The sequence below is a fragment of the Neoarius graeffei genome, chromosome 22, assembly GCF_027579695.1.
Source record: "Neoarius graeffei isolate fNeoGra1 chromosome 22, fNeoGra1.pri, whole genome shotgun sequence".
Classification (NCBI taxonomy): Eukaryota; Metazoa; Chordata; class Actinopteri; order Siluriformes; family Ariidae; genus Neoarius; species Neoarius graeffei.
This window is the reverse complement of record NC_083590.1, coordinates 29,263,179-29,286,480: the sequence shown is the minus strand read 5'-3', so window position 1 is coordinate 29,286,480 and position 23,302 is coordinate 29,263,179. Positions and strand designations below refer to the sequence as shown.

The 23,302-nt window shown below is 38.7% G+C and overlaps 1 protein-coding gene across 1 annotated transcript; it reads right to left on the bottom strand.

Moving 5' to 3' along the window:
- Positions 1–1,148: 1,148 nt before the first annotated feature.
- nxph1 (neurexophilin 1) lies at positions 1,149–22,979 on the bottom strand. Its single transcript, XM_060903939.1, has 2 exons — positions 22,854–22,979; positions 1,149–1,913 (listed from the first exon to the last, which is right to left on the bottom strand). The coding sequence occupies exons 1-2, from the start codon at positions 22,977–22,979 to the stop codon at positions 1,149–1,151; spliced, it is 891 nt and encodes a 296-aa protein (XP_060759922.1).
- Between the last annotated feature and the right edge of the window lie 323 nt (positions 22,980–23,302).

Below are 23,302 nucleotides of genomic sequence, written 5' to 3'. Positions count from 1 at the left end.
TACATCTACATCAGCAACATCATTTTCTTTGCCCAAAATACCAGGAACAGATATGGGACATGGCATAGAGAGAGAGAGAAGTGGGGAAAGGATGAAGGGAGGAGGATCGCCAGATAGTAGATGAGCGCATATACAGAAGCGGCTCCATCAGGACTGACTATGTACAATACAAACCATTCATACAAATTAAGCTCTAAGATATAGAATTCAATACATTACTGTGTATTATAATGGCAATGAGCGAGCTGTCCAGCTGTGGCTGGATCATATTGACACTACAGGAGACAGTGTGGGCTGTATCATCCAGAATTATTACAGTAATAGGACAAAGGTTGAGGAACAACTGTTGTTAAATCAGGCTCTCACATTTCTGCTTCTTTTATTTTAACATAGAAAACATGCCCCGAGTCGAGGTATCTCCGACGAAAGCAATTGTTTTGTCCATAAACATACCAACGGATCTTGGGGTCGTTCTTACTCCTCGAGACAGTGTTCACCAAAACTCGGGGATTCTCGTGTACCTTACCACGAGATGGATGAGGGAAATTTCTCTTTGATTCTGTATCAAGAATTCACTTCAAATTTCTCTTCTGCACATCTGCTCTGGTGAACTGTTGGTAAAATATACTGTCTTAACGTCCACATATTGTTAGGGGAGTTAAGAAAAAAAAATCAAATACAATAAGCTTGTTACATTGAAGATATTCAAGAAATGAACATTTGTACGGGAAAATATAGAAGAAATAAAAATGACATGCAAGATGAAAATAATTTTAATTTGATTGATAAATAAATAAATAAATAAATAAATAAATAAACTGGAAATATCAATTGGTAGAATTTACTACCCCTACAATTGCAATCAGACATAGTAATCTATTCAACATCTCATTCATAAAACCAGCTAAAACAATAACAATTACAAATAATCTAATCTAAATTAAGAACCAGACTGACACTTCAAACCATCAGAATTAAATTTAAGCACGTGTGCAAAAAAAAAACCCCAAACCAAAACAAAAAAAAAAACAAAAACATTGAATTAGTTCTGGGTCACATGTTTGGAAGGTACAAGAAACACATTTGTTGTGGTTGGGGAAAGAGAGTCCCATCTTTGCCTGTGTTGTCCTTCGCATCAGTGGCATCCATCAGCCCGAGGGGAAGTAGGGAGTGTCGCTGTGGTAATTATAGTCCGGGCAGACTTTCTGCACCAGCTTGTAGTCGGTGCTGTAGAAGGAGATGTAGATGCAGATGACTTTGAAGGGCTTTGAGCAGAGCCAGGAGACATGGCTCTGCGTCTGCTCCTGGAAGCATGTCTTGGACGGGTCGTAGTTGCACAGCGTGTTTTTGGAGCCCTTCTCAACTTTCTCATACTCGATGCGGCAGTTGAAGGACTTTGAGTCCTTGGCGTCGATGACTGACTGCTGCGCAGTCACATCAAACTCCACGATCTTGGTCGGCGGCACTAGACTGACAGATACGTTGCCCTGGCCTGTTGAGTTGTGGCGGAAATAAACACTGAAGGTACCATTGCCATGGTCGACAATCTTGCCGGTGATGAGAAGGTTGAGCTTGACTGTCTTGATGTTAGAGTGGAAGTCTCCCCATCCGAACATCTTCTTGAATTTTCCTGTCTTGACCATAGGCCGCCGTTTGGCCCTGGGCCTCGAGTCCTGGAGCTCGGTAGCATTCCTCAGCCAGTCCCATAAGTCCCATTCTGAATAGGGCTCCGGTGTGTCATAGTGAAGATCCAGAGCCGTGGCGTTCTCTTTCCCATTCAGAGTCTGTGACAGCAGACGACTGATGGACAAGTCCTTGGTGCTTTCTGTCCATATGTGCTTTAACGTCGATTTGGGGCTCCCTGACTTAAGTAGCTCCGACTTCCCTGGGATGGAACCATGGACATTTGAAACCTGTGATGAGAACAAGAACAAAAAAAAGCTATCAATGACTGAGCTGGCTGAGCACTTTGGCAAACAACATTAAACGACTAAGCATTTGATTTAGCATTACAATGCCGGGAGAAATTTGAGAAGATATTAATCTTCAGTTCCAATTGTAATTCTTACTCAAGCATTGAGACCTTCAACCAAAAAGATAGAAGAAATAGATTCAGAGAGGGAAAAAAAAAAGGAAAAGATAATCGATCCTTGCTGCGAGCTTCAGCTTGGGAGAGTACAAGCTGACAGGATTCGTCTGGGAAATAGAACAGAGGGCACTGCGAATGAGAAAAAGAACCCAGTGATCAAAGCTGGAGCAGCATTGTTCTGTACCTCCTCCTCCTCCTCTTCCTCACTGAACCTCTACTGCTATGCAATGCTCGGGATATCCAGCAGCCAGGCCTGATAATGCTGGCACCCATTCAGTGAGTAAAGAGCAGACTATTAACCAGCAAGTGCTCCTTGAATTGATGATTGATGAACCCCCGCATTCTCTCCATTTAGTGGCAGTGAGTGGAATTAGGTTCATACGGCGCATGGTGGAGTGCAGTGACATTGATTGCCTGATTTCTACTGTAAGACGTGACAGCAGATCTGTCTTTCCAAGCTTTTTACATCTTGTGCGCTGACACCCCCCCCTCCTCCTCCTCCTCCTCATCCCCTCCAGGATCAATAGTTAGAAAATAAGGTTTTAGAATTGCCTCACAGCGTGTGTCAGCATTAAGGGCGGCGCAACCTAGTTTTAATCATTGCATTACGTGGATGGACCAATGTAGCTCAGCGAAGAAAACTAGAGGCAAATCAATACACGACCTTAAGATTGCTCTGACTTGCAAATTTCAAAAGTAACAACTATTAAGAAAAAGGTTGTCACGGGTTCAAATTTTTAACTTGGATGTAAGGAAAAATGTGTTAATAATACATTAGACCTCGATGATGATGAGCTGATTAATCTTTATCTTAATCTTACCACAAGAACAGAGATTACCCTAAAGGCGCTTTGAAAAGAAAATTGTAATCACGTGCTGATTAAAAGATGCTGAATATGTTAAATTTTTTTTCCCAAAAAAAAAAAAAGCGCAAAGAAGATTAATTACTTTTCAAATTATTCTTCATTTCACCTGGAATAATGGGCCAGCCAGGCCTTGCCCTGTGTTAAAACATTCTAATGATGTGTGTTTTATTGCCAGCGAGTACATGCTTCGAAAGGATGATTAAAGACTCGAATCAATTATTTATAGCTAATAACTAGAGGGAAAATGTGCATTCACCGACTGAGCAACTCTGAAAGATCAATTTTGTGTACAGTTCACTACAGATCACATTGATGAATGAACCTTTACAAAGACAGAGCTGTGTGTGCACCAGAGCCTGCTTTATTATAAATGTCAAGAGAGCAAAAATGTGTAGAATGAGTCTGCTTTTTTTTTCCTCAGTGCTTTATTTTCTGCACCATTGTCACTGATATCTCTCCGATTCCAAAAGATTGATGAGAAAAATAAGGTTCATGTTAATAATGAGCGTTTAATGGCTTTATTGATCCAGTGAACATGCTTGGAGTATGTGGTGCAGCTACAGTAAGGTCCAAACATCACAGCAATCACAACTGATCATTTATCACCAAGTCATTTGTTAGACTACATTTATCAAACGAGATTCCGCTATTCATCGTTAACCTGCTGCGGATTGCGATGCCATACGTGATCACATTACGGGTGGATGTCATGATAAAAAATATCATATGATTCTCAAAGATATTTCTACGATATATGACTATGAATCATGATATATACTGTATAAGTTTGCTAACAATTTCCAAGCCATAACGTTGTACTGAATTAAAGAAAAATGGTTTGAATCTCTCTACAGTGTCAAAGTTTTTTTTTTCCCTATTTAGAAAGAACAGTTTTTTTTATTTATAACAAAGAAAAACTATGATAATTTAATGTCCACAAAATTTATAGATTTTTTTCCTGTACTTTTATTGAAAATAATACTATGATACTTTACCTACTTAAATAATTTATTTTTATTGCTAACAATTTTTTAAAAATATTAAAAATCTGTAAAACTTAACATTTTAAAATATTTAAGATTTTGACATCAAATCAGGTGCTTTAAAAAAAAATTATAAAAATTTAATAAACTAATCACACAATATCCAAAGTATCTCAGAAAAGTGTTTTGTGGCATAATATTAATGATCTCCGTATTATATTATCATATCGTCCAGCCCTAGAGCACATCTTACATTTAGAAATTATTTAGTCCAGAGACTTTAAAAATTGTGGGCGGCACGGTGGTGTAGTGGTTAGCGCTGTCGCCTCACAGCAAGAAGGTCCGGGTTCGAGCCCCGTGGCCAGCGAGGGTCTTTCTGTGTGGAGTTTGCATGTTCTCCCCATGTCCGCGTGGGTTTCCTCTGGGTGCTCTGGTTTCCCCCACAGTCCAAAGACATGCAGGTTAGGTTAACTGGTGACTCTAAATTGACCGTAGGTGTGAGTGTGAGTGTGAATGGTTGTCTGTGTCTATGTGTCAGCCCTGTGATGACCTGGCGACTTGTCCAGGGTGTACCCCGCCTTTCGCCCGTAGTCAGCTGGGATAGGCTCCAGCTTGCCTGCGACCCTGTAGAACAGGATAAAGCGGCTAGAGATAATGAGATGAGAACTATATAAAAGCATGATGTGTATTATTTATTTATTGGTCAATTTTCAAAGTGGGAACTTAGTCCTGGGAGACACAACAAGCCCACAGTTTGCAAACGAGACCTTTTGACCGATCAGACTTTGTTTTCCGGTTTGTACACCAGGGAGAAATCTGGTCATTCAACAACAGATTTGTGTCTCTAAGATTTGTTAACTATATCGATAGGTTACATTTCTGTCTCAGTAGAACTAATGGGACATTTGGATATTCTTTTTTTAAATACATCAGTACCTATTAAAAGGAAAAAAAAAAGGTGTTATTTACTGTCTGGTAGGAAAGAATCTGCAAAAACAAATTAAAGCTATAATAATTGAGTCATTATCAGGTACTATTTGTTACAAGACAATTAACACATTGGTTTAAGAGCATCCATGTGTTACGATTAAAATTAAATTAAATAAAAAAAAGACATTACTGGGATCTGAACACATGAAGCAGATGGTGTGTGAACAGGATATTAATATATGTATACATGATACACACACACACACACACACACACACACACACACACACACACACACACACACACACACACACACACCTGTTTTACTGGGAAATATACCACTCATTTTTCATACGAGCTCCATCCGGGACATGGAGAACCAAAACCGTGACATAAATCTCTATAGGTCACTCATGAAGAAATCGATGAATTGCTTTGATAAATTTGGGTACTTTGTTTGTGAATGTGTCTATATAATAAAAAGAACAATCACATGTTGGCCATGTTGAAAAATTCACATTTTTCATATGAAATACATCGCGGATCTGAGTGATATATTTAAATAATATTGTCTGGTGTTGAGTGGTCGATCAGATATATTCCATTCAGCTAGCATGATATTGAACAAGTTGAAGATGAGTTCAGTATCATGCTAGCTGAATGGAATATATCTGATATACCATGAAAAACAAGTCAAGCCAATATTATTCTTATTATAATAATACATACACACTTCCAGTTTTTCGGTGTCCATTGATATGTTTTTCTCTTGTAAATATGTGTGAAGAATATCTAATGAAGTTTTGGTAGCCTTCCGGGTGTTCAACGTGTCTCTCTTTCCCGGCAAACACAAATGCTTCTGCGCATGCACAGCAGAAAAGTTTCTCATTGAATATTTGCATCAACTCCGATGTGTGACGCCATGTTGTCTTGACAACCATGCAATATTGTAAACCATATTCAACACTCATTCTCTTTTGGGTAGAGTGACGTAATACATGTAGGATAAGCAATATGCTAACAATATTGCATGCTATCAAACCAAATGAATGAACTTCGCAGGGAGGGAATAGAACACATGTTTTTATTCCATCGAAAAAGTGCCCTGTATGTATAATTCCTGATATTTCATTCCGGGGCGGCACGGTGGTGTAGTGGTTAGCGCGGTTGCCTCACAGCAAGAAGGTCCGGGTTCGAGCCTCGTGGCCGGCGAGGGCCTTTCTGTGTGGAGTTTGCATGTTCTCCCCGTGTCCGCGTGGGTTTCCTCCGGGTGCTCCGGTTTCCCCCACAGTCCAAAGACATGCAGGTTAGGTTAACTGGTGACTCTAAATTGACCGTAGGTGTGAATGTGAGTGTGAATGGTTGTCTGTGTCTATGTGTCAGCCCTGTGATGACCTGGCGACTTGTCCAGGGTGTACCCCGCCTTTCGCCCATAGTCCGCTGGGATAGGATCCAGCTTGCCTGCGACCCTGTAGAACAGGATAAAGTGGCTAGAGATGATGAGATTTCATTCTGATGAGGTCACTCCCAGTGTTTTCCTGCTGCGTTGTCAAAATGGCGAACTGGTTCAAAATTAAAATTCTTTGGAATAACTTCGATATATGGTATATATTTTTTTTATTTTGTGGATGTGTCCATATAATATAAAGTATTGATTCATTTTTTAATATAATTATTTCTCCAACACCTATAAATAGATTGATCTCAGTTTTATAGAATTGAATAGCTATTTGAATAATATCCATCACCTGAGTAAAATATTGCATTAGATGTAGAAAAATGCCTTCTTGACTTGGGCTTGGACTCGGACTCTTGGACCCTACTGTATATTAATGCGAGCTTCCTTGTGTCCACATGGCTGCATGTGCCAGCCAGGCGAGGTGCCAGTGAGTCTGATGGAGCTTCATGCTACCAGATGCAACGTTCACCTGAGGGGACAGGGCATCTGGTAAACATGGGTACGGGAGACCGCTGGCACTGACAGGCAGCCAGATGCAAACAGCTGGACTCCCCTGGGCACTGCATGCTGCCAGGTCAGCAACAGCAGAGTGTGGATACCTCGAAGGTTTCTTAATGGCTCATGCACTGGGTTCTTGCTACAGTTGTAAAACTTCTTTTTTTCCCCAGGAATTCATTTTTAAGGCAAACAGAATTACACATGCTACTCTAAAATAAATGCATTTATAGAGTAATGCATTATAAGCAGTGTTTATAGCACATTATTTTGTCATTACCAAAAACAGATCTGCCCTGGTTTATATTTAGTCGTAGACATCTCCAAGTTCTTGATAAAGTTCTTGACTAGAAGTTAAAAAAGTTTATATTGTGATTGGCTGATCATCTCTGGTCAGGAAAGGCGATTCATTGAAGAAAATAAATTTGTATTAGTAATACTATATTGGTGATATAATGAACACTATACTAAGCCATGTTAATTCATAATGCATAATAAAGGTTAGAAATTTTAAATGCATTGCACGATAGAATATGTCTTTAGTATATTTAGTAATGTCTATTACGCATTATAAACTGTTGATATAAGATACAAAATCACAAATGTCAAGGAAATTCAGTTTCACTACTTTAATCTTCTGACCAGCGAAGTGAGACATTTCTTTAATATGGTTATTAAACCTGCAACATTTACAATATTAGCTCTCACAACTGAATCCAGCACAAAATTACACTTAAAACACTATAATAATTTCAACTACACTGCAGTTATTAATAAACAAAGCAATAATCAGTGAATATCAGACTATTCAAACTGACACAGTTTATTTCGTATTAGTGTTATAATGTGTTACAATTACAACTATTTATAATGATTATGCTAACAGTGTGATAAAGTGAAATGTATTTTCAGTTCTAATCATGGCGGCACGGTGGTGTAGTGGTTAGCGCTGTCACCTCACAGCAAGAAGGTCCGGGTTCGAGCCCCGTGGCCGGCGAGGGCCTTTCTGTGCGGAGTTTGCATGTTCTCCCCGTGTCCACGTGGGTTTCCTCCGGGTGCTCCGGTTTCCCCCACAGTCCAAAGACATGCAGGTTAGGTTAACTGGTGACTCTAAATTGACCGTAGGTGTGAATGTGAGTGTGAATGGTTGTCTGTGTCTATGTGTCAGCCCTGTGATGACCTGGCGACTTGTCCAGGGTGTACCCTGCCTTTCGCCTGTAGTCAGCTGGGATAGGCTCCAGCTTGCCTGCAACCCTGTAGAGCAGGATAAAGCGGCTAGAGAAAAGTTGGGACAAAGTACAAATTGTAAATAAAAATGGAATGCAATGATGTGGAAGTTTCAAAATTCCATATTTTATTCAGAATAGAACATAGATGACATATCAAATGTTTAAACTGAGAAAATGTATCATTTAAAGAGAAAAATTAGGTGATTTTAAATTTCATGACAGCAACACATCTCAAAAAAGTTGGGACAAGGCCATGTTTACCACTGTGAGACATCCCCTTTTCTCTTTACAACAGTCTGTAAACGTCTGGGGACTGAGGAGACAAGTTGCTCAAGTTTAGGGATAGGAATGTTAACCCATTCTTGTCTAATGTAGGATTCTAGTTGCTCAACTGTCTTAGGGCTTTTTTGTCGTATCTTCCGTTTTATGATGCGCCAAATGTTTTCTATGGGTGAAAGATCTGGACTGCAGGCTGGCCAGTTCAGTACCCGGACCCTTCTTCTACGCAGCCATGATGCTGTAATTGATGCAGTATGTGGTTTGGCATTGTCATGTTGGAAAATGCAAGGTCTTCCCTGAAAGAGACGTCATCTGGATGGGAGCATATGTTGCTCTAGAACCTGGATATACCTTTCAGCATTGATGGTGTCTTTCCAGATGTGTAAGCTGCCCATGCCACACGCACTAATGCAACCCCATACCATCAGAGATGCAGGCTTCTGAACTGAGCACTGATAACAACTTGGGTCGTCCTTCTCCTCTTTAGTCCGAATGACACGGCGTCCCTGATTTCCATAAAGAACTTCAAATTTTGATTCGTCTGACCACAGAACAGTTTTCCACTTTGCCACAGTCCATTTTAAATGAGCCTTGGCCCAGAGTAGACGTCTGCGCTTCTGGATCATGTTTAGATACGGCTTCTTCTTTGAACTATAGAGTTTTAGCTGGCAATGGCGGATGGCACGGTGAATCGTGTTCACAGATAATGTTCTCTGGAAATATTCCTGAGCCCATTTTGTGATTTCCAATACAGAAGCATGCCTGTATGTGATGCAGTGCCGTCTAAGGGCCCGAAGATCACGGGCACCCAGTATGGTTTTCCGGCCTTGACCCTTACGCACAGAGATTCTTCCAGATTCTCTGAATCTTTTGATGATATTATGCACTGTAGATGATATGTTCGAACTCTTTGCAATTTTACACTGTCGAACTCCTTTCTGATATTGCTCCACTATTTGTCGGAGCAGAATTAGGGGGATTGGTGATCCTCTTCCCATCTTTACTTCTGAGAGCTGCTGCCACTCCAAGATGCTCTTTTTATACCCAGTCATGTTAATGACCTATTGCCAATTGGCCTAATGAGTTGCAATTTGGTCCTCCAGCTGTTCCTTTGTTGTACCTTTAACTTTTCCAGCCTCTTATTGCCCCTGTCCCAGCTTTTTTGAGATGTGTTGCTGTCATGAAATTTCAAATGAGCCAATATTTGGCATGAAATTTCAAAATGTCTCACTTTCGACATTTGATATGTTGTCTATGTTCTATTGTGAATACAATATCAGTTTTTGAGATTTGTAAATTATTGCATTCCGTTTTTATTTACAATTTGTTCTTTGTCCCAACTTTTTTGGAATCGGGGTTGTACACACACACACAAATAAATGCTGTAGAGCAAAGATGTCTTCAAAAATGACATGAATCGTTTCAACATTAAAAAAAAAAAAGTCAATAATTGGTGTGAAACGACCCTTTGCTTAAAAAATAATAATAAAATAGTCTGAGGTCCAGTGAGTGCACTTTGATGCGGAAATCATCTGTAGGTTTTACTGAGCATCTTACAGATGGTCACTTTGACTGTCACACTCGCGTCTTCATTTTGCACCAAAACCCAGCAGCCTTCATTATGTTTTCTTTTTTAATCTGAAAAGTGCTCTCTTATGGAATATGCTGCTCAGATACAAACTTTTTTTTTTTTTTCCCTGTAACAATGTTGTGCTGGAAAACGAATGTTTGGACTCTAAAATATTTTTTGTACCGACTCTAATGTAGAAGTCATAAAATAGAAATCAATATCAAAAATTTGTATGAAAAAAATGGGGTGCCTAAGACTTTGCAGATAGATAGATAGATAGATAGATAGATAGATAGATAGATAGATAGGATATCTCACAATGCACCAGAGACAAGTCGGCTCAGAGTCTTTAGAATTAGTAATATACTGGGTTATTAACAGTACTTCTGACACAAAAGCTCCCAATCTAGTGGCCACATTTGGTTTATAAATGGAGTCATAAGGAAAAACTCCCAATCTCCTCTTGTTTATTTCATTTATTTTACAAATTAATATTATGAAATTTGCTCCAGCTATGAAGTTAGATTTTGTGTGCAACTTTTTTGAAATGTTACTAATGTAACTGCATTCAAAGCAAGCCACATTTGAATGAACTAATTATTTATTTATTTATTTATTTATTTATTTTTTTAATTCACTATCCAGAAACACTGCACTATCAGAATTGGACAAAATTCTCTGTCCAGCTACCTCTGATAGCTCCTCAGCAACTGACTGAGTGGAACATCAAAAGTCAAGAGAATCAATGTGAAAAAATGAAATAATATAAAATTACTACTATTGTAGCCGTTGAATATTATTGTACTATTACTGAATATGGATTCAGAAGCAGGTCAGTAAACAACAACGAGAAACCAATAGGCTTGGGGTCAGAACAAAAAATGTCCATTTGGGGCTGAAACAGTGTGGGAACCTCTATAATAATGCATCCTGTTAATAATTCATAATAAATATATGTGTAACACAGTTCATCATTAATTCTAACATTCTTTATAATACCTTATATGCTGTTATAAATATGACAGAAAATGTTACCCGTGTCTTTTTCCAGAGTTTAAATCCTGTTTAAGTCTAATTTGGTTCACTAACTGAATTGCCGTGAACAGCATGTTCAAACGAGTGTTGATTCATTTCAATCCAACATGAAATACTGAATCAAATCATTTCATGGTATAAACATTAGTATTCGTAGCTTTAATTTGCAGAACCAAATTAATTTACCAAGTAACAGTGGCTTTTAAAATATTATCGGATTTAAGAGAGTTAATCTCTAATTACTTCGCAAAAATTAGTTTACATCACACTATGATGTGCCTGCGCCAAAGAAATGTACCTCTTGACTTGTCCGACGCTTTATTTTTAATCAGAAATTAAAAGATACTAGAGCTGCGTTGGAGCAGAGCATGATTCCTGCAATAATTAAAGTTACTGAATTAAATAGAATAATTACAGAAGCTAATTTTGAAAACACAATCACACTACTGCTACGCGTTTGTGTTTCCATCTAAGTGCTAATTTGCACTAATCATGGTATTAATATGCATCAATAAGTAAATTAGAGATCTAGCTGGCATTTAAGCTGCCGTGTGCTTGTTATTGACTTTCTGTCAGCAGCTTTTTTTGGTCATTTAATGCATAAATGTTCTCACATTTCTTCAAAAAAAAGGTATTTGAATGGAGAAGGATGATATTTAAAGCAGTTGTCTTGAACTAATCTGGTGGTTCTTATTTTTTTATTTTATATATATATATATATATATATATATATATATATATATATATATATATGTATATCAGCATCCATTGTTCTTATTATATATTCAACAGAGCCAGAATATGAAATAAAGAAAAGACCAAAAGGTCTGTTCATAATGGGAATATTGGGAATTGAGAATAATGGGCAAAGAAATGAGAACACGATGGCTCCTGTGGTGCTGTGCAACCTTGAATATGCTGACATTTATTCTTCTTTACACATGAGAAAGCAGAACCACACAGCACAGTTCAGACAAAGCATTGGTATCGAAAAGACTTCAAGCAGCTGCATTCATTTTGCATCTGAACTTAAGAGGAGATAAAACAACCAATCTTAAAAAAAAAAGAAAAGAAAAAACCTCCCCATGCTGCTGTTAGCCTGAGATACTGGAAATAAAAGGAAAGGGGAAAAAATGAAGATGGATTCCAGTAGATCCTCTGCTGCTAACAAAGCATTGCCTCCAGTGTATGTCGGTTAGCGGGAGTGCAATGGCGTGGAGCAGCGGCCAATTAACACTGAAGCTCTGAGCTTTGGGATGCAAGGGGCCCAATGGAGGAGCTGGACAGCTGCTAAGCAGCGCTGTAATATCATGCCGTGTCTATGCACTAGAACTGACTAATGGCCTTGCAAGGAGGCTGTTAGACGCACCATTAAAGCAGACTCTGTGGTCCAGCGCGTACGTGTGAGCACAAAAATGACCACAGGACTCGGTGCGACAAAATATAGATGGAAAAAAAAGTGCCCATAAATGTAAACCCTTCACTTCGAGTCAGACAACGAATGACTCTTTCAATGTGTAACATTACAGAACACAGTTTCAGCTTTATTTTTCTTTTACAGTATGTTCGTTCTTTCATCCTGTGCATAAGAAATAAGAAATTATTCTTTTTTCTCCTACAATCCTCATCGTTATTCGGTACTTCAGGATTCAGGAGCTCTTTTCAAGCTTTTTTTTTTTAAATTTCATTTCATCTCCATTCCATGTTAAATACAACACCGGGATTTTTTTTTCTCCTCCATCCCTAGGACAAGTACACAGTTTCATGATGTCACAGCTTCCATGCCATGTAATCATTTTAATGTGATGGAAAGAAGAAGATCTACAAAATAAATCTAGCTCGGTGTATCCGAATACGGATTTTTTTCCCCTCTGTGAAGTCCGACCCTCATCGGAGGCATTTCACTGGGCAGAAATCTCAAGACTAATCCATCGTGAGGCATCATAAATCAAAACGGACTTCCCTTTGTCAGCATCGCAGATGGCCCGATCGCCCCAATTAAGAGGCGAGGAGGCGAAAGAGACGAGCGCATACGCAGCGAGAGGGAAAGAGAGAAACAGAGAGAAGGATGGGGGGCACCTGTTCCTGTTCGGCTGTCACATTCAAGCCTTTTGCACATCAGCCTCTCTTCCTGCGAGCCACTCTGGGCTCAAATTAATGATGGCAAACAAAGACTCGTCTCCTCTCAGCTATTTGTAGCTGCCTTTGCTTCACTTCTTACCCTCTGAACTAATCTTCAGCGTCACACTTAATGAGATTTTTGGGATGGAATAATAAACTGGAGCTGTGCTGCTCTTCTCCAGATGAGCTCTTTCTCTTTTATATCCAGACCTGAATCCCTCTTGGAACAGACTCGGGCTTGTCTTTTCAACAAGCAGCGTGATCATCATCATTATTATTATTATTATTATTGCTGTTGTAGATGTAATTTTCCCATTTATACATTTAACCCAAGAAATGATGGTGAAACTCACTGATACAGTCACAGAAAAAAAATAAACAAACATAAGCACAAGCAAGGGGGAAAAAAAACGAATACAATATAAAAACCACTTGCTTTCTGTTTAACTGATCATCATGCATTGACAGTACATTAGGTTTTATGCAAGGAGGAAAAAAAATGATGTAATTTAAATGCCAGTATGACTATATTCTCTTTATTTATTTTTATATGTTTGCGGTTGATGAGACAAAAATATCACTGTATAATGGATACTTGGAGACATGTCTACCAGACATGACATCCATCATAATACATACGACCGCTAAAGCAAAACAAATACATCTAAAAAAAATAAACGTTAACCAATTTTAAAGATCCTGTGCAGAATATCTGATCAGCGGCTTTCAGTCAGAATTTGCAACTGCGCCATCTTAGAAAAGCGTATCGCACCTCAACCCCTCATGATATCAATATTACATCATCACGTTGTCCAGCCCTAGTGTGCGTTTCTATATGAACGAGGTGGCAGAGCGGAGAAAATATGGGAACAAAAACAAAAGACAAAAACACCTTCTATGAAGCTCAGATTCGTAACTTATAATTTTGTAATTCAGTCATGATTCCTTGTAATGATGCCTTACAGGACTAATAATATGCATGAAATCATTTCTTTATCGCATAAAGATAATCATAATCATATGGAACTATTGATTATAACAGCATGATAACAGTGTGTGTGTACTGTACAACATTTATAGCCTGTGATTAATTATAAAGCAACTGGAATATTTATTAAAATTCATAAAAAGGTGGGGTTTTTTTTAATAAAACATGCCTTTCTTTTGACTTAAAAAAAAAAAAAATTAGTCTGGAATTAAATGCTGCCACATCACATGACTAAGTTAATAGTGCCCAAGAACTTGACAAATAATTTAACATATTTAATTTTACTTGATGTTTTACATGTTTTTGTTACAGAACATTGCAGCTCTTATATTTATTTAGGTATGAAATCGAAATAATCCCCTACCATATACATCTGGAAAAGTACCACACTATCCGGAATATGTGCAATATCCTACATGCTGCCATAATATCCTTTATTGTGCAATATATTTAATATATGTAGCATAGTTTGTATATTTTATTCAAGATTTTTTTTAAAGTATCTAATTGTAAAATGTGATCTTGTGTTTACCGGAATATGTGCAATAGTTATAATGCAGTAGTTTTATGACATAAGCCAGTGGAACGAAATTTAATTCAAATGTGCATTCTGAACGTACAGGTGAATGACAAAGTTATCTATCTATCTATCTATCTATCTATCTATCTATCTATCTATCTATCTATCTATCTATCTATCTATCTATCTATCTATGCTGCACAGTACATACATGACATAAGGAACAGGGACACTTGTGTAACAATATGATTAGAGATGAGATGGCACAATACCACTATTTCTTATTTGATACCAATACTGAGTCCTTGAAGCCAAAACACACACGTACGTACGTATGTATGTACATATGTGTGCATATTTATTTATTTTTAAGCAAATAAATTTTATATATATAAAGCTAGGCGTGCCTTATGTGCCACCTAGGGCGCGAAGAAGACAGGTACAGGTGTGTGTGTGTATATATATATATATATATATATATATACACACACATACACACACACACACACACACACACAATATATATATAAAAAATATATACACACACTAATATATATATATATATATATATATATATATATATATATATATATATATATATATATATATATACACACACACACACACACACACACACACACATACATACATACACACCTGTACCTGTCTTCTTCGCGCCCTAGGTGGCACATAAGGCACACCTAGATTTTTATATATATATATATATATATATATATATATATATATATATATATATATATATATATAAAATTTATTTATTTGCTTAAAAACTAAGCTTTAAAATAACTCAAGAAAAAAAAAATAAATAAATGAAACAACCTTTTTTTTTTAATTCAGTCAAACTTGTTCACACAAAAATCACATTTATAATATAATAAGTATGAAAACAAAGTATAAATATATATAAAAAAATCCTATCCATCCATCATCAAGTCTCTTTTGTACATAACCATTTCCAAGTGTTACAGAGTTAGGATTTTTTTTCTCTGTCATCATTTGCCTTTTTTTTTTTGCAGACATCAAACCCAATATTAATCCTGAGTATCAGATTGGTGCGATGCCTAATTATAATCTATAAAGGAGCAATAAAAGTGCTTACACTGATCTTAAACAGAACTATAAGCACAGGACGGTTTATGAATATGAGCTTCATAGAAATTAATGCCTTTTAACAGGCATAATGCATCCATGATATACATGTATATAATCTGGAAAAAAAAAATTATATAAACAGGAGAAAAAACATCCTCTCAATAATGCCAGTCTTGTCTAGTGGAAGACTTGTGCGTTTTCGGAAAAGGTCCAAAAGCCAGGTGAAGAGTGGCGCTCTCGTTGTGGAAGCTGCGCATTCTGATGCATGCACTGCTCTCTAAATCAAATTAAGCCTGTAATCCAATAAACTGCCATTTCTGCTGCGAGTGACCCCACAGGACCTCATTTCAAATCCATGACAAGCTTTAATCAATATGATTTAGTGGTTGAGGACACAAATAAGTCGGCCAGGGAGAAAAAGAGCAACGGAGTGGCACGTCGAGAATCCGTTTTATAGCGGGCCTGTGGTTTGTTACAGTGCTGCATTGATTTGTGGACATAATGTGACACTGCCAGTGGAGAGAAAGAGAACGAGAAAAGGGGGGGAAAAAATGAGGGAATGTTGAGATAAAAGCTGCCATCATGTAAACCCCCGAGGACACATTTAACTGAACATCAGCGATCGATATACTCATTTCCATCACGGTATACGGCACTGTACCTGATCTACTCTCACCTCTTTTCACTTATTCACCTCAACGCATTGTGGCTTCATTTGATTCTTTCTTCTCTTTATAAACCTGCAGCAATCTACAACCAATATTGACCTTATTTGCTCGTATCAACATAACCAAAGCAATCCTTAATATTTGAGTAAGATTCATATAAATTTTGCTTTTCTGGCTTGCAGGATTAAATGTGAAATGAAGAGCAAATAAACGTCTTTGCTTTCTATGACATCCCGATGTGATTTCCTGCTCGAGTTTATTACAGCGGTAGTCATTTGTGTTTGTGACTGAGGAGTGAGAAAGTGCGTTACAAGCACAAACAGCCTTCTTGTAAAGCAGGGAACAATCCTTTTACCCTTTAAAAGAAGATGGAACAAGTGGAAAACACATTAAATGGGGATTTGCGAGAGGGGGGAAAAAAAACAGCAAACGTGCTCTAAAAATAATTGCACGAGCTACAAAAGCACTCATGAACACAATGGTGTGAACACAAATGTCACACGGGGCCTCTTTCAAAACGGGAGGGTAAAAAAAAAAAAGAAAGAAAAGAAAAAAAACTACTTAATGAAATTTTAGCAATGAAACCTGAGATTCTGAACCTTATCACTTCCCTCCAATTACACTTTGCTAAATTGCTTTCCATTCAAGGCATGCAGCATGTCTAAACCACTTTAAACACACCACTCATGGGGTTTCTAGGGTTCCTGAGTGACTCGATGACCAGGATCAAGCCTTAATATATACAGGATATCTTTCTTATGTAGAGAGCTAAACCGCAGTATTGTATTTATAAAGACCACAGGATCACATTCATAAAGAATCTCAGCTTAAGCGAGCTCTGAGCCGAATCCTGGAGCTTGTAACGTAATGCAATTTCCTGCTGAAAGCCTGTTGAATCCTGCTGTGAGACACACACACACACACACACACACACACACACACACACACACACACACACACCAAGTTTACTTCAGGCCATATTTGTGGTGCTGTTCAAAGAGTGCATACTAAATCAGCACAATTTGCCAAGGTCCAAGCTATACTTACTGAAAAGCAGCAGTTCAAAGTAAAAACCTCATCACCAGTTCAAATCAACCGGAAATCGAATGCTATGGCTTTCACTCTCATCAGTCCTCAACTTAATTGAACATCTATGGGGGATTTTAAACAGCGCTCTCCACCACCACCACCACCACCATCATAACATTCACTGAAGGAATACCTTTTGGAAGAAGAGCACAAATTCGTCAAAATGTGCACATTTACATTGCACCACGTGTGTAGTGGTTAGCGCTGTCGCCTCACAGCAAGAAGGTCCGGGTTCGAGCCCCGTGGCCGGCGAGGGCCTTTCTGTGTGGAGTTTGCATGTTCTCCCCGTGTCTGCGTGGGTTTCCTCCGGGTGCTCCGGTTTCCCCCACAGTCCAAAGACATGCAGGTTAGGTTAACTGGTGACTCTAAATTGACCGTAGGTGTGAATGAGAGTGTGAATGGGTGTCTGTGTCTATGTGTCAGCCCTGTGATGACCTGGCGACTTGTCCAGGGTGTACCCCGCCTTTCACCCGTAGTCAGCTGGGATAGGCTCCAGCTTGCCTGCGACCCTGTAGAACAGGATAAAGCGGCTAGAGATAATGAGATGAGATAATTGTTATTGTGACTGGTCCAGTCACTTCTCCTGGGGCTCTTACAGAAGATACTGTGCCTATAGGTTAATTCTAGTGAAACAGAATGTGCGGTATTACTTTACCTACTTTACTTTAATGTGGGTAAAACTAATTTTATTAAAATTTCCAGTGATATAAATTCAATGTGATTCACAACTAGGATCATTTCCACTTCCTGGACATCTCATCTCATTATCTCTAGCCGCTTTATCCTGTTCTACAGGGTCGCAGGCAAGCTGGAGCCTATCCCAGCTGACTACGGGCGAAAGGCGGGGTACACCCTGGACAAGTCGCCAGGTCATCACAGGGCTGACACATAGACACAGACAACCATTCACACTCACATTCACACCTACGGTCAATTTAGAGTCACCAGTGAACCTAACCTGCATGTCTTTGGACTGTGGGGGAAACCGGAGCACCCGGAGGAAACCCACGCGGACACGGGGAGAACATGCAAACTCCACACAGAAAGGCCCTCGCCGGCCACAGGGCTCGAACCCAGGACCTTCTTGCTGTGAGGTGACAGCGCTAACCACTACACCACCGTGCCGCCCCCTTCCTGGACATGTCGAGCCAAATTAATATATTTGGAATAAATCTGCATTAGACCATATTCGCTGATTGTGGTGTTTTTTTTTTGTTTTTAAGGCTCTACCTTCGAAATAAATATGGCCGTTTTTCAAATTTGTATATTTCAGATTCTTCTATTTCTTATTCTATGTATATAGTTACTTTTTTTCCATTGCTAAATTCTTCTAACTAACTATTCAAGCACCAAATCACCAAAGCAAAATCCTTGTATGTGAGAACGGACTTGGCAATAAACTTGATCCTGATTAGTCTAAACTGTATTTTGTATCGCCTTTTGCTTTTATGCGACATTATATTGTATTTGGCAGCAAAAGGAACAAGAGTCATCAGGAGACGATGACGTATCCCCGCCAGCCCCCAAATGAAGCCCCACTCCAAATTTTCCCCCAAGTTGAATTGCTTGCCATGAAAATATGGAGAAAAAAATAAAATAAAATAAATCACTGAAATCCCAAAATGTCAAAAGGCACAACTCCTCTAGACACTTAGCATAACTGTCAGGTTTCATGAAAAAAAATCCTAATAGTTTGAGTTATGCTCTGGAAGCTAAAATGTTTACAGACAGACAGACGGACGGACAGACAGACAGACAGACACAGAGCGACAGCTATATCCCCCCCGTATTATATGCTGGGGGATAAAAATACATCCTGTTAGTCCGCATTTTCTATCCCATTTTTTTCAGGCGAAAAGGAAAGTTCTTATGTTTAAAAGCAGTGGTCTTGACACAAATGAAAATCTCACATCCTGAAGTTTCTACACAAAAAGCTGAAAAAAAAAAAAAACACCTCTGGCGATATGGACTGAACAAGGTTTAATAATCTGAATGGAACACACAACATCAAGTCAAGCACCTGTTTAAGTAGGCTCGGAATACACAGAACTTTCCCATGTAAATGTTTTACAAATTGTCAACTTAACTTACCACATTTATATACTCTATATAGAGACAGGATATTACACAGTGGCGCATAGATATGAACTTTATCTTCAAGTGGTGAACAAAAAAAATGCAAGTTAATCAAAAGAATTTTAATTTTGAACCGGTTCGCCATTTTGACAACGCGTGTCTAGTCAGCAGGAAAAACACTGGGAGTGATGTCACTGCGGTGAAATATCAGAAATTATTATACATACAGGACACTTTTTACATGGAATAAAAACATGTATTCTATTCCCTTCTAGTGGGTTAATTGATGGTATGCAATATTGTTAGCGTATCGCTTATCCTCCATGTATTACGCCACTCTCTCCAATGGAGAATGAGTGTGAGATACTGTTACAGTATTGCACGTTGTCAAGACAACACGATGTCATACGTCAGAGCTCATGTGAAGATCTGATGACAAAACTTTTCTGTTGCGCATGCGCACAATCATTTCTTTATCGGCCAAGAAAGAGAGAAAACAGGGTTAATTCAGTGCTCAGATTAAGCACTAAATAAATAAACTGAAAACTGAAACTAAAGACGAGCTGAACACCCGAAAGACGACCAAAACTTCATTATATATTCTTCACGCATATTTACAAGAGAAAAACATACCAATGGACATCAAAAAACTGGAAAAGAGACACGTCCGAGATGTAAAATTTCCATGCTAGTGAGTGACTGACAGTTTGTACACAAACATGGCCGAGAGGTTGGCTTCATTAAAAGCAGAAGATTTAAAGAGAAAGACGCGCTGAACACCAGAAAGACTACCAAAACTTCACTGGATATTCTTCACGCATATTTACAAGAGAAAAACAGACCAATGGACATCGAAAAACTGGAAAAGAGAGCAATAGTGGAAATATTGTCAAACTTGGAGGTGAAGAAAAGTGATGGAGACTTTTACAAGAGGACGTCACTTGTGGACTTCGCTCAGCAAAGCCCTTTTGTTTTGAACAACTGCAATGGAACGATTAACTATGACCAAAAGTAACTGAACTTGAACTGTCAACCTGTATATAAGTTGGGTTGTTGTTCAGGCTTTTTGGACTTGTACCATTTTTATTGTTAGAACTTTGACTTTGTACAGTACACTGGATTGACAGAACATTGAATTATATTCGATCAGAATCAGCATTCAATATTGGTAAGCTACCGCCCTGTTCTTAACTTTTTGTAAAATCTATAATTGTTCCATCGAATGTGTATGTATTATCTCATCTCATTATCTGTAGCCGCTTTATCCTGTTCTACAGGGTCGCAGGCAAGCTGGAGCCTATCCCAGCTGACTACGGGCGAAAGGCGGGGTACACCCTGGACAAGTCGCCAGGTCATCACAGGGCTGACACATAGACACAGACAACCATTCACACTCACACCTACGGTCAATTTAGAGAGTCACCAGTTAACCTAACCTGCATGTCTTTGGACTGTGGGGGAAACCGGAGCACCCGGAGGAAATCTACGAGGACACGGGGAGAACATGCAAACTCCACACAGAAAGGCCCTCGCCGGCCACGGGGCTCGAACCCGGACCTTCTTGCTGTGAGGCGACACCACCGTGCCGCCCACATAATAATAATGGCTTTTTTTGTGGTATATCAGATATATTCAATTCAGCTACTCATCTTCAATATCATTCTAGCTGAATGGAATATATCTGATATACCACTCAACGCCAGCCAATATTATTTAATGATGTCACTCAGATCCGTGATGTATTTTGTATGAAAAATACAAGTTTTTCCAACATGAGAGGATAAACATGTGATTTCCATTTTATTATAAATCGGCACATTCACAAAGTATCCAAATTTATCAAAACAATTCCTTGATTTCCTCATGACCGACATACAGAGGATTATGTCATGATTTTGGTTCTCCACGTCCCGGATGTAGGAAAAACATGAGTGGCGTATTTCCCAGTAAAACACTTGTGTCCATATAAAATAAATTAGTATACAGTTATATCAGAGTTTGTATACAAGTATCGAACAGATGTGTCAAACTTTGAACCCTTCATTTCAGTTCATTCGACTGTATACGCAGTAATTCAAACAGTTTTATACAATCTCTCTTTGCTATGAATCCTAGACAATGCACTTATCTTTCAAAATGATGCCAAATATATCTGGCTCTGATTTCACAGGAGCGACATACGGAGCTGATGCTCCTCCGGGCTACACACAGACCTGTCCCTGTATCTGATGGCCCAGCAGGGGTCAGAGCTTGAAAAACACAGCCTGAAGGGGTTACGAAGTCACACGACTGTGTTTCTCATCCATGTGCTGAGATACCATCACTACCTTTTCTATAAACGCTGGGATGATGTGGTGCGTTTAATCATTTCACACAGCCTCTTTTGTACTGAATGCAGCTCTGCAACAGCGGGTCCTGTTTGTATGGTAACGTAATTAAAAATCAGGCTTGAGGGTCTTTTTTTTTTTTTTTTAAACATGGGAATATTTGCAACTGTAAGTGGCAAAGTGAATGAAATAAAAATTCATTGTAAAACTGCAACGTTACAAGCTCAATAAAATTAAATTTCATTTAGAACAAAAAGGAGACTTCAAACTTATTCTACACACGTTTTTTAACTGCAGAGTCTGTGGGACAGTTTACTGCTGAAACCGTATATCATGATAAGACAAAAGAAAAGGTTCGAAAAAGGGGAAAAAAAATGCTATTTCTATATTGTTTTGATCATTTTTAGTCCTCTTCTTGGATTCAATAGATTTAAAACATTTTCAGGTACGTCCCAGGCCTCACTGCTGCAGAAAGGTCATTTCTAATTTCACAGATTTATGACGCACGAAGGAATGAGATGACCTGAAAAAGAGCCGAATACTGATACTGATCTGAATCAGTAATGTGAATGGAGTCATAATCTAAATACACACAAATGAGCGTCTACATTCTCACTAGCGATGTGTTTATAGAGACGTCAAGGGATTTGGTGAAAGGAAATTAGTCTTTTTTTCTTTAAAGACAGAGCATGGGTTTCCCATAATGCAACTGGGTGCCTGAGCCTCAGCTTACTGGGCTGGAACAGACAGAGGTGTGTATGTCATTGGAAAATTAGCTCTGTGTGTGTGTGTGTGTGTGTGTGTGTGTGTGTGTGTGTGTGTGTGTGTGTGTGTGTGTGTGTAAGTAAAGGCAGAGAGGAGTTCACATGTTACATTCCTCTTAAACACTTTCAATACACACACACACACACACACACACACACACACACCTCACTCATAGCTGTGCATGCTGGGTCAGCTCCCAGTGTCATTCTGCTGAAAGGAAACACCATGCCCCCCCCCCCACACACACACACACGAGAATTTAACACGTATTCTTCATCCTCTTTAAGAGGAACAGTAGATTTATCATTCTGGGCTTTCAGCTTTTCATTAATCGAGGATCTGTTCTTATTCAACAGATTGCAGACCATTAGCTTCATCTTCACAACCCAATATGACCATTTTTAATATTGCTTCTTCAGGTATTGTTTAATGTTAAGTTCATCAATAAAATCACATTAATGATCGGACACTGTTCATTGTTTGTTCTGTTCTTTCAAATAGTTGATAGAAGAAATGAGCAATGATGATAATTCAAATGTATTTACCTGTGTGTGCATGTACAGAGAGAGAGAGAGAGAGAGAGAGAGAGAGAGAGAGAGGCAGAAACCAAGACAGAGAGAGAGAGGCAGAAACAGTGAGAGAGAGAGAGAGAGAGAGAGAGAGAGAGAGAGAGAGAGGCAGAAACAGAGGCAGAGAAACA